The sequence below is a fragment of the Oncorhynchus gorbuscha genome, linkage group LG18, assembly GCF_021184085.1.
Source record: "Oncorhynchus gorbuscha isolate QuinsamMale2020 ecotype Even-year linkage group LG18, OgorEven_v1.0, whole genome shotgun sequence".
Taxonomy (NCBI): domain Eukaryota; kingdom Metazoa; phylum Chordata; class Actinopteri; order Salmoniformes; family Salmonidae; genus Oncorhynchus; species Oncorhynchus gorbuscha.
This window is the reverse complement of record NC_060190.1, coordinates 33,282,377-33,295,825: the sequence shown is the minus strand read 5'-3', so window position 1 is coordinate 33,295,825 and position 13,449 is coordinate 33,282,377. Positions and strand designations below refer to the sequence as shown.

The 13,449-nt window shown below is 40.6% G+C and overlaps 1 protein-coding gene across 1 annotated transcript in view; it reads right to left on the bottom strand.

The window, feature by feature from the left end:
- The window catches only part of LOC124003601 (matrilin-4-like), a 58,588-nt gene that overhangs the window by 26,756 nt on the left and 18,383 nt on the right, over nucleotides 1-13,449 (bottom strand). The window contains exons 7-8 of the mRNA XM_046311993.1: nucleotides 5,501-5,512; nucleotides 749-850 (exon numbers count right to left, since the gene is read on the bottom strand). Coding sequence (XP_046167949.1) covers nucleotides 749-850; nucleotides 5,501-5,512 — 114 coding nt within the window. The remainder of the gene's footprint in view (nucleotides 1-748; nucleotides 851-5,500; nucleotides 5,513-13,449) is intronic.

The window sequence follows — 13,449 nt, the reverse complement described above, 5'->3', positions numbered from 1 at the left end:
TCCTGGTTTACAAATCACATTACGCTGGCATGTAAAGTGATGAGTAATTCTTATTGGAATCCAGCCAGAGTCAGGATATCCAATAATTGGAACTTTCAATCACCCACAACATGCATTCAGAATGACTGCCAGGGTATGAAAAACTATCTAAAGCATCTAAACTGGTACAACCATCTAAGTAATGGGTGCAATACATCAAACTCCTAACAGGTTGGATTAGTTTAGAAAAATGTATATTAGTTATCTTTGTGTAGCATATGATTAAATCAACCAACCAATGTACACTACCGTTTAAACTTTTGAACACCCAGAGGCCCATGGGGTGACGCATAATTGGCCCAGCGCCGTCTGGGTTAGGGGAGGGTTTGGCCGGCAGGGCCATTCTCGTCTCATCGCGCACCGGGCGCAGTGCACTCCGACACAATTGGTGCCGCTGGCTTCCGGGTTGGATGGGCATTGTGTTAAGAAGCAGTGCGGCTTGGTTGGGTTGTGTTTCGGAGAACAACCTTCATCTCTCCCGAGTCCGTATGGGAGTTGCAGCGATCAGACAAGACTGTAACCACTACCAATTGGATACCACAAAATTAGGGAGAAAAAGGGGGTGGGAAAAAAAGTTCTAGGTAGAACCCTTTGCCTTAAAAAGAACCTTTGTCTTCCAAAAAGGGTTATTCAGATGAGGAGAAAGAACCATTTTGGAAGTGAGGGTGTTAACATTATTGTATTTAGTGGGTGTGTGAAGTATACTTACTTCGGCAGCCCTTGCCATCCTCCGCCAGTAGCTGTCCCTCAGGGCAGATGCAGTAGTAGGAGTCTGGTGTACTGATACACTGGTGCTCACAGCCATGCTCCACTGTGTTTACACAGGTCTGTGGAGGGACAAACACACACGGACACTCTGACAAACTGGGGGGCAGTGGACGAGAAGTGTGTGGTGTTATAGGTCCAGTCCAGGATCGGCACAAGGATGCCGTTATTGGTACCATTCTAAAAAGCTGATGCTAACAACGTGCACATTTTATACAATGTCTAATGTGGTTACTAAAATCCAATTTGGATATATTTGGCTGTTTTTGCAGCATAATATTTAGATATGGTCCTTTTGGGGTGTAGAATTTTTTTTCTAAATGCTCATTCCATTTGTAAAAGCTGAAAGCATAGATAGCCAGTAATTGCATTCTGGTTACCAATGCAGTTAAAAAGTAACTAGATAGCATAAGAGCAAGATAATGTTATTTGATTGTGACCAACAGCATAGGTGTTTCTATAATAAACAGACCTTTGTTCAAATAGTATTTGTATTGTTTTGAATACTTTAGCTGCTTTCGATTGAGCTGACTTGGAGCACTTGAACTGACATAATGCCAAAAGTGCAAATGTCGCCCACCTGGCATTCCAATCATGCTCAAAGAAAAAACATACTATTTGAACTCAGATCAGAAATATGAACAAAGTCCTGTTGTGTGCAAGTAATAAGGACCAAAAATAAGACCTTTAATCTTCAAAACCTATTTTCAAGTGTATGTTAATGCTGGGTCTCAAGCTTGATAAACACGGAATAGTTAATACTTTAGGTTTATTGCGCTTGCAATGTTCACCGCAAATATCACCCAGCAGCTGCCTCAAATATTCTGCCCCTAGCTACAGTAAATACATTCTACTGTTGGGCTTGATGATGGCCTCACTAACTTATGCAGGTCTTCTTGTCATCGTGGAGCTTAAAGCCAGCGCTGCAGTCACAGGTGAAGGCTCCAGGGGAGGGGATACAGATCTGCTCACAGTCATGCTTCCCCTCAGCACACAGGTCTATCACTGTATTATAAAAAACAGAAACACTGATTACTGTTGAAGGGAAGGTTGTAGTTTCATATCTGGGCTTCCTCAATGGTTTGGCCTGATGATGGCTTCACTAACTTGTGCAGGTAAACTTGTCATTGTTGAGGGTGTAGCCAGTCTTGCAGTTGCAGGTGAAGGTGCCCAGAGAGGTGATACAGATCTGCTCACAGTCATGCTTCCCCTCAGCACACAGGTCTATCACTGTATTATAAAAAACAGAAACACTGATTACTGTTGAAGGGAAGGTTGTGGTTAATGCCCAGAGTTCTATTGTTTGAGACTTTCTATACCAACTTGGGCTCTCAAGTATTCCAAGGAAGACACGGTCATTCATCTTGGGGATTTTATTGCCAGTCGGCCAGGACCACAACATTTGGAGAGGAATGATTGGGAAAGAAGGTGTCAGCAAACCAACTCATATGGAGTTATTCCCCTAACCAAATGTGTAGAAAATGATCTCATCACCAACACATTCTTCAATCTGAAAAAAAAAAACAAATATCCTGGATTTATCCCCACTCTGGCATATCATTGACCATGTCATTGTCTGAGGCAAGGAACTCTTCAAACCGAAGTACAACCGTTGAGACGGAGATCCTCAACCAAACCCTTCAGCGTATCATAAAGGAAGACTTAGGAAAACCACTTAGGAAGGAGCAGGTACAAAATGCCACCAAGAAGGTGCTCTTTCTTACACCACATACATGCCCTGCTTCTGAAGATCTGGCACAAGTAGAGAATTCCCACAGAACTCAGATTGTTACCATCTTTAAAAAGGGGGACAGGAATATTTGTGGGAACTACATAGGCATCTATGTAGTATCTTCCTACTGTCCACCACTGGGAAAATACTTAAATCACATACTGGCCAACTGATTCCTACCCCTCCCACAATCACAATGAGGCTTTTGCCCATCCAGAGGCACAATGGACATGATTTCCACAACACAACAACTGCAAGAGAAAAAGCAAACACTTTACTTTACTTTTTTTTATAGATCTTACAAAAGGATTTGACTATGTAAAATATCAGCTGCCCTGAAAAGTTCACCAGGGTACTGTGACTTCTGCATAACAACTTCTGCATGTCGTCAACACTGATCCTTTACAGTGGTGCTAAAATGGAACCCTTCAAGATGGAAACTGGGATGAAACGGCTGCATCATTGCCCCACCCTTTTTGCAATCTTCATTGCTGCCATCCTTCACTTCACATGTAACATCTGTCTAAGGAAGTCCCAATCCTGTAAAAACATACAGCAGATTCTTCAACCTAATTAAAGTCAAGGCAAACAGCAAATTCACTTCTATTATGGAGCTCAAGCTTCAAGTGTTATTAGTCGTACAGGATACACATGGTATACACCGTCCACTGAAATGCTTACTTCTTGACAATACAACAAAATTAAGAAATAACATAAGAATATGAACAAAGTAAACGGCTCAGTAGAATATTATTTTTTGCATAAAACGGAAGGCACAATTGGGATTAGAGGGCATTTTTTAAATTGCGCAGCATTGCTTGTAGGAAAACTGTCTCTGAGCCTGTTGGTGTCAGACCTCATGCTTCGATACTGTCTGCACGGCGATAAGAGAGTGAACAGCTCATTGCTGGGGTGTGTGGTCCTTGATGATGGGGGGGGGGGGGCATCCTCAGGCACAGTTTCAAGTAGATGTCCTGGATGGGTGGGAACATGGTTCTAGTGATATTACCGGGCTGTCTTCACCACCCGCTGGAGGGCCTTGTGGCCGTGGACGGAGCAATTCCCGTACAAGGCTGTGACGTAACCGGTCAGGATGCTCTCAATGTGCAGCGGTAGAATTTGGAGAGGACACTGTGTTGGCATGCTGAATTTCTTCAGCCACCTTAGGAAGTAGAGATGCTCATGCGCCTTCTTACAAGAGTGGTGGACACAGATGAACTTAAAACTGCTGACTCTGTACTGCAGTCCCGTTGATGTGGATTGGGGCATCAATTGTTTTGCTGACATTGAGGGAGAGGTTGTTGTCCTGGCACCACAATGATAGTTCAATTACCTCCTCCTTATAGGCTCACTTGTCATTGGTTATCAGGCCTACAACCGTGGTGTCGTCAGCCAACTTGATGATGGAGTTGGTGTCAGCCTGGGGTCTGCCCGTCAGGAAGTCAAGGATCCAGTTCCAGAGGGTGGTGTCCAGACCCAGGGCTCTGAGCTTGGTGTTGAGCTTGGAGGGAAGAATAGTGGTGAATGATGAACTGTGGTCAATGAAAAGCATTCTCACATAGGTGTTATGGCCGTGTGAATAGTGATGGAAATGGCATCTTTTCTGGATCTGTTGGAGAGGTAGGCAAATTGGAGTGGGTCTGTTTGTACATGATCCAGCAATAAAGATTGCTTCAGTGCAAGAGGATTTTTGTTGGCTAATGATCCTGTACAGTTCGCCTTGGTGTTTGCTTGTGGCGGTATGTACACAGGTGTGATAACACGTGAATTCCCTCTGCATTTAGTGGGGTCGGCATTTTAGCATCAGGAACTCCAGGTTCGGAGAACGGGAGCTCGAGATATTTTCAACTTTGTTTTACCAGGAATTGTTGATGAAGACACATACCCTACTCTTACCAGAAGCCGCAGTTCGAACGATAAGGAAAAGGGAAAAGCCATCTGGTTGAATAGCAGTCGAGTGTATCGTCTGTAAGTCAGGTCTCTGTAAAAACATATCCTTCTGTGATTGAAGCCTTGCTCTGAGTTCAAAGTATTTTCCAGCGATTGGACATTGGCCATCAGGATACTTGGAAAAGGAGGCTGTGTAGCCCATCTGACTAGCTTGGAGACCCCTTTTCTTCCTCTTCTTCATCTCCAGTGTTGCCTTTGGTCATCTTGTTTAACAGCAACATGTAAGTCCGCTGTGCGGTGAACAAAGGAGCAAACAAAGTATTTCATTTTATTTTTTAAAAGCCATAAAAAAAGCAATGTCGAGCAGGAACCGGGAAGACGTGCACCCTCCTCAGAGCCGCCATATGTCTCCAGTATGCACATGACAAAGTAATGCCTACCCACTTTATAAGAAGACTTTGCAAAGACGTACACACTCCTGGGTCTGGCCCTGAACAAAAAAAAAGACACAAATCATCCACTAAGCCCCACTAGACAATACAACACCGGTGACAACAATACTTCTTGACAATACCAGACTACAAAGGTCACAACAATATATGTTGACAATACCAACCGTGTAAATGTGGATCACTTTCGATACCTTGCCAACTTTCTCTCCTCCAAAGCTGACATAGACGTGAAAATACACCACCTCCTAAAATGTGTCAGTGAAGCCTTTGACAGACATGGGAAATTTGTCTTTGATGATTGTGATATCTAAACTAACGTCCTCATTTACAAAAGCAGTAGTTCTCTACACCCTACTGTATGTGGAAACCTGCACCAACTCCTGAAACGGCTCTTGTACTCCCAGTTTAACATAGGGCAGTGGGGCCCGCAGGAAGATAGAAAAATCACTACAAGCACAAAATCAGGACCAACCGGAAAAAGTTCCCCATCCACACCGCTAGCTAGGAGGACATTTACGTTGGACAGAATCACAAGTGAGGAAGACCATCCACATTCCTACAAGATCTCGGCTGGATCGCGGAAGACGAGTGGCAACAACGTAATGAGAGCTTCATCATCCACCACCATCACACACTTCAGCAGAATCTTTATCTCTCGGATTGGCCTTCAGCCGTCTAACGACCCAACAAACAGGACCCAATAGGAGGACAATTATTCTCAACCCACATGGTAGACTAGCCATCCTGGAAAATGTGCTTGCTCTTTTTTTGGCTTGTTACAGGCTAGATCAAACAATGATGGGGTGACACAAAGTTAGGCCAGATACATATTTACATTTGGATTCTTAAGGAAATGTTCAGTGGGTTAAAAGGTCAAATCTGGTGAGAATGGGAGTAATGGAAATAGTCATAGATTTCTGTTAAATATCCAGAAATTCACAACAAAAACTTAGTGGATTGTCAAACAAACACTTAGACTATGGAATGGATGCATTAATAGTTACTTTTCTTTAAGTTATATTTAAGGCATGCAGATATACAGAAAGGATAAATTCAGATATTTTCAGCTATAGTTGTGGTCTGTAACACCACCAAGGACCCTTCTCAGATGATATAGAGTCTCTGAGAAAACTGTGGGAGACCCCACTAAACCAGGATAATTTTTCCTCACAAAAATCTGACTTTCTGGGCCAGAGATATTGACACTGTAATTTCTTATTTAATCTTTATTAGGACAGGGATTCAATGCTGGGAGTCAGTAAAAAAGGTCCTCCAACAACAATTTGAAATGCCCTAGAGCAGGTATTCCCAAACTGGGGTACCGCGTAATGCCGTCGAGGGTATGGCAAATTAAAATGGGATCCATAAAAAGAAAACAAATCTTCACATTTTCAAACAGTACATCTATGTTTTCCAACGGGGATATAAATTTGGGTGAGTTTTTTTTCTCGCCTTTCACTTCCAAAAATAAAATAAAACCATCTTGTGTTCAACCAACGAATAACAACACAATGTCAAATACAGGTAGGAGCATATTGTCACATTTTTTTTAATTGAGAGACGAGCTTAGTTTTCTTCACTGCCCATAATTTTCACTTGTCTGACTGCTTGGATGATGACGAGTTTCTCACACAACTGGACTATTTTGGGTGATGTTTTTTCTCGCCTGAAGGATTTGAATTTAGGATTACAGGGACTCTCCGCAACTATATTCAATGTGTGGGACAAAATTTGAGGCTATGATTAAGAAGTTGGAGCTCTTTTCTGTCTGCATTAACATGGACAGCACACATATCTTTCCACCATTGTATGATTTTTTTGTGTGCAAATTAACTCAAGCTTATGGACACTGTCAAATGTGATATAGCGAAGCACCTGAGTGAGTTGGGTGCGCAATTATGCAGCTACTTTCCCGAAACGTACGACACAAACAACTGGATTCATTATCCCTTTCATGCCCTGCCTCCAGTCCACCGATATCTGAATAAGAGAGCCTCATCAAAATTGCAACAAGCGGTTCTGTGAAAATGTCATTTAATCAGAAACCACTGCCAGATTTCTGGATAGGGCTGCACTCAGAGTTTCTTGCCTTGGCAAATCGCACTGTTAAGACACCGATGCCCTTTGCAACCATGTACCTATGCGAGTGTGGATTCTCAGCCCTCACTAGCATGAAAACTAAATACAGGCACAGACGGTGTTTGGAAAATGATTTAAGACTGAGACTCTCTCCAATACAATCCAACATTGCAGAGTTATGTGCATCCTTTCAAGCACACCCCCTCTCATTAACCTGTGGTGAGTTATTCACAATTTTCTATAAAAAAAAAACAGGTTTTATACGCAAGATGGATAAATAAAGAGCAAATGATTGATTATTATTATTTTTGCCCTGGTCCTATAAGAGTTCTTTGTCACTTCCCATGAGCCGGGTTGTGACAAAAACTCACACTCATTCTTATATTTTTTTTTCTTTTTTTCTTACCTTTATTTTACTAGGCAAGTCAGTTAAGAACAAATTCTTATTTTCAATGACGGTCTAGGAACAGTGGGTTAACTGCCTGTTCAGGGGCAGAACGACAGATTTGTAAGTTGTCAGCTCGGGGATTTGAAATTGCAACCTTCCGGTTACTAGTCCAACGCTCTAACCACTAGGCTACCCTGCCGCCCCAAATTCTTATGTTTAATACATGTATCGTATAGTGTGTGTGTGGCAGGCTTACAATGATGACAAAGAACAACATTTGAGAGTGTGCTGACCCTGGTGCTAGAGGGGGGTACGCAGCTGGAGGTTGAATGTTTGAAGGGGTACGGGACTATAAAAAGTTTGGGAACCACTGTTCTAGAGTCACCCATTCCTTACATTTAAAGTGTATTGTAGTTAATTCCACACAGAAGGTGCAAGGACATGAAAGGAAAATCAGCCTCTGTCTAGACACAAAAGGAGTCTCCAGAGATAACCAACCCTATGAACAGGTTTGATAACTTGTCATTTTAAATCTTAACAGTGATGTTAGGGTGAGTCTGAAGTTTGTGGAGCAGGGCTTTGTAAACAAAAAGAGCGTAATGGTGTAATCTACAAGACTTCAAAGAGGTCAAGCCAACCTTTTGGTAAATAATACAGTGATGAGTAATACAACTGTCTCCTGTGATAAGTCAAAGAGCGCTATAAAAAACGGCATCCAAGGTTTTAAGAGTCGAGGCATCTGCACGTTGATAAATAGTATCACCATAATAGAGAACAGGTAGAAAGGTTGACTGCACAATCTGCTTCCTGCTGACTAAAGAGAGACAAGATCAGTTAATGTAAAAAAGCCCACTTTAAATCTTAATTTCTTCTTCAAGCTCAGTCGTACGTTTTTTTTAAAACAATAAATCATTGCCAATCCATATACCAAGGTATTTGTATGCAGTAACTCGTTCGATTATAGAATCATCCCACAGGTAATGATGTAATCCATCGGAGACAACTTGAAAACAACATGTATTTAGTTTTATATCAGTAAGGGCTTCCTGCACATCTCCAAAATTGGACTGTAGCCTTGTCACAGCCAGGTCAGCAGCTGGGGCAATTGTGTACATAATAGTATCATCTGTATTTTTTTTACAGATCGACCAATAGCATTTATATGAACAGTGAAAAGAACAGATCCTAGTATCGACGCCTGCGCAACAGCTTATGTATCTTAAGAAATGTGGACTGTCAATCACGATGGCCTGAGTTCTGTCACTAACATAGTCATTAAATCCTGAACAGAGCTCAAGCCTATTGAGGACAACTTATTTCAATAAAATAGCATGATGAACAGTATCAACAGATTTTGACAGGTCCACAAACACATTTTAAATAATTGACAAGATCAAAAAAAGTGGTTGCTATAATAGTGCTATGCGGATTGGTTTACATTCAAAATACATTTCTCAGATAAAAAAAGAGCAAAGTTGTACATTTACCAAGCCACAGATTCTGAACATATTACTGAAGATATAAACAGACTATTTAATCACACAAACATACTTAGAGTATGGAATAAACATATTTATAGGTACTTTTGTCATAATTATCCTTTAAGTTATGCAAAAACACAGAAAAGGCATATTTCCATATTGTTGGTCAAACATGGACATAAGCTACCAAAAACCTTTCTCCCCTCGAATTACTGACGTTGTAGATCCCCTCAAACTACTCAGAAAGACACTTCTGAACAACAAGCACTTTACCTTGTGAGGATCTGACATTTTGGGCCGGAGATATTGGAACAAAAAGTGTAAATGCAGTCAAAGTTATTTTTTTTTAGGTAGATGAAGAACGATTAAAGAAGGATTTTTCACTCTTGAGACATGGATTGTGTATGTGTGCCGTTCAAAGGGTGAATGGGCAAGACAAAATATAAAAATGCCTTTGACCGGGGTATGGTAGTAGGTGCCAGGGGGCACCGGTTTGTGTCAAGAACTGCAATGCTACTGGGTTTTTCATGCTCAACAGTTTCCGTGTATATCAAGAATGTTCCATCACCAAAGGACATCCAGCCAACTTGACACAACTGTGGGAAGCATTGGAGTCAACATGGGCCAGCATCCCTGTGGAACTCTTTCAACACCTCATTCCCCCTCAGGAGACTGAAAAGATTTAGCATTGGTCCTCAGATCCTCTACAGCTGCACCATAGAGACACCTGACTGGCTGCATCACTGCCTGGTATGGCAACTGCTCAGCCTCTGACCGCAAGGCACTACAGAGGGTAGTGCGTATGGCCCAGTACATTACTGGGGTCAAGCTTCCTGCAATCCAGGATCTCTATACCAAGCGGTGTCAGAGGAAGGCCCTAAAAATTGTCAAAAACTCCACCCCCGTAGTCATACACTTTTCTCTCTGCTACTGCACGGCAATCGGTACCTGAGCGACAAGTCTAGGTCCAAAAGACTTCTTAACAGCTTCTACCCCCAAGCCATAAAACTCCTGAACAGCTAATCAAACACCAACCTGACTATTTGCATTGACCCCCCTTACACTACTGCTACTCTCTGTTTATCATCAATGCATAGTCATTATAACTCTACATGTACATACAGTATTACTACAACTAACCGGTGCCCCCGCACATTGACTCTGTACTGGTACCCCCTGTATATTGCCTCATTATTGTTATACTACTGCGCTCTTTAATTACTTGTTACTTTATTTTTATTTTTTAACTTACTAACCAACAATGCAGTTTAGAAAAATAAGTGTAAGTAAATATTTCACTGTAAAATCTACTACACCTGTTTTAGTAGGCGCATGTGACAAATACAATTTTATATCATTAATTATCCTTATGACACATATATACACATACAGTTGAATGAACCAGACTGTGGAGGTCTACAATTTTTTTCTGAGGTCTTGGCTGATTTCTTTTGATTTTCCCATGATGTTAAATCAAAGAGGCACTGTGTTTGAAGGTAGGCATTGAAATACATCCACAGGTACACTTCCAATTGACTCAAATTATGTCAATTAGCCTATCAGAAGCTTCCAAAGCCATGACATAATTTTCTGAAATTTTCTGTTTAAAGGCACAGTCAACTTAGTGTATGTACACTTCTGACCCACTGGAATTGTGATACAGTGAATTATAAGTTAAATAATCTGTCTGTAAACAATTGTTGGAAAAATTACTTGTGTCATTGTAACATCGTTCGTCTGTTGAATGAAGAGAGTCAGACCGAAATGCAGCGTGTAGGTTACTCATGACTTTAATGAAATATGTTGTTCATCTGTTGAATGAAGAGAGTCAGACCGAAATGCAGCGTGTAGGTTACTCATGACTTTAATTAAATATATCGCGGTACATGAAAATAACTGAATAAATACAAAAACAACAAACGGAACGTGAAACCTATTACAGCCTATCTGTTGAACACTACACAGAGACAGGAAAAAACACCCACAAAATACAACGCGAACTCAGGCTACCTAAATACGGTTCCCAATCCGAGACAACAGAATCACCTGACTCCAATTGAGAATCGCCTCAGGCAGGCAAGCCTAACTAGACACACCCCTAATCATACACAATCCCAATTAATACAAACCCCAATACGAAACACAACATATAAACCCATGTCACACCCTGGCCTACCCAAACATATAACAAAAATACAAAATACAATGACCAAGGCATGACAGTCATGCACAAAGTAGATGTTCTAATTGACTTGCCAAAATGACTAAGTGTATGTTATCTTCGACTTCAACTGTACATTTAGAAAGATTATAAGTCATTTCAAGGCTTATTCATACTGTTTTGTTGAATAGGAAGTACATCATAAAATATTTCATATTTTTAAAAAAATCATATTTTTACTGTGTACTTGAGCTTGTGTCCTCAAACGTGACTATACCTCAGCAATTTATTAACATTTTTATTTGACCTTTCTTGGAGTATGCAGCAGTACTAGTTATCAGTGGTGGAAAAAATACTCAAGTGTCATACTTGAGGTAAAGTAAAGATAACTTAATAGGAAATGACTCAGGTGAAAGTCACCCAGTAAAATACTACTTGGGTAAATGTCTAAAAGTATTTGGTTTTAAGTATGAAAAGTAAAAGTATAAGTATAAATAATTTCAAATTCCTTATATTAAGCAAACTTGACGACACCGTTTTCTTATTTTTTATATACGGATTGCCAGGGGCACACTCCATAACTCAGACATCATTTACAAACCAAGCATTTGTGTTTAGTGAGTCTGCCAGATCAGAGGCAGTAGGGATGACCAGTGTATGAATTGGACCATTTTCCTGTCAAATTATGAGTACTTTTGGGTGTCAGGGAAAATGTATGGAGTAAAAAGTACATTATTTTCTTTAGAAATGTAGTGAAGTAAAAGTAAAAGTTGCCACAAATATAAATAGTAAAGTAAAGAAGAGAGACCCCAAACTACATAAGAAAAAATACTTTAAAGTGCTATTTAAGTACTTTACACCACTGCTAGTTATCCTTTATGGCCCTTTCATGATAAACAATTTCCTTTGGGGATTACTTAGTGTGGCGTCCCAGTTATGTGGCCGGGGAAAGCCACTGTTTTGAGTGTCAGCCACGTCCCACAACCCGCAATGTTGGCGGCAGCAAGCTAGGCTAGAGGGCTACGACCACACCTGAAGTCACTCGGCCTCGTTAGGCTGCAATGCACCTGGGGAAATTTAAGTGGCTGCTTTAGTTTAGCACAGGGGCTGGACACCAGAGGCTGAGCTCTACGGACATTTGTTTGAAGCCCTGGACATTGTGTTCTCCACAGGAAGAAGTGACCGGTCTACAAGTGAAGCTGGGTAGCAGCCCGGCCAAGTTTTCTTTAAAGTTAAGGCTATTACCAGGTTCAGTTAAGTGGAGTGGGAGAGTTTTGATTTTTGTTAATGTTTGAGAACCAGATTTGTGAACCTTTTTATTTTTAATAAATATGCTAGCCTAGGTTAAGCTGTGTCCCTGTCATTGTTCCTCCTCATTGCCTTCCTACCAGTCACCTACCAGCCACGCCTATTGAGTCATTCCAGTGAATTACATTTTCAATTACATTTAGGGTGCATTGAACCAACATGAATTAACTTTTAAACTGGGTTAAATCAAGGTTTATCTTTCTTGTTGCACCAAATTTTAAACCTAGTTTTAAATGAATCCTTCCTCTAATCTAAGTTTACACCTAGATTCATTTTAAGCCTGTTGCTCAATTAATTAAAAAATATACATAAACTTAGATTGACGATTCATTCTAAACTGCCACTTGAGGGTTTTAACTGATAAAATTGCAGCATATCTACTGTGGAGAGACCAAAACGAGTTCCTCAGAGAATAATTAGAAACAGGTTGAATCCTGTAGTGTTTTATGATAATTAACTCATTATTAGTAGGCTATTTACATGACCATATTGTGCAGCAATTGAATTGGAGTTTATCATATGCCCAGCCTTGGTATGAATAATGTTATGCAACATGCTATAACGGGCCTGATAACGGTAACATTGTAGTGAAGTAGCATTAACATTAGTTTTAATGTGCATTATAGGCATTGATATTTACTAGTTATTTATGCTTGCTAAATATTGTTGGGTCAAGTTCTCTGTCGTCATCATAGGGGTTATGGAGAGGGGCAAACTTGCTTGGGAATCATCTCTCATGTCTTCTGGGTGATAGGATTAATTCCCTTGGACGTAGGCCCCACTCCGGCTCCAGTTTGAAATAGCCCCCCCTCTCCACTGCCGCATCCTTTTTGGCTTCCACTTTTAATTTATAAACTAGCGAGCTAAAGTTAGCTAACAAACTCATTTTCTGTCTAGTACTGGCAAATAATGGATTTGATTTCAAATCAGCCAACCCTTGAGAACCTTTCACGATGGAGTTGCAGTAGTTCTAACATTACATTGTTATTGTTTTATCAAGAAACAGCAGCTTTGTGGCCTCATTTGTCAAGTAGGCTAGCTACTTCGTTTCAACTCACAAAATACCTCATATTGGTGTAACATGTCACTAATCATAGTTTAAAACTGTTATTTATAGATTTACTGACCCAGATTTAAAATTAAGTGGTGCAACA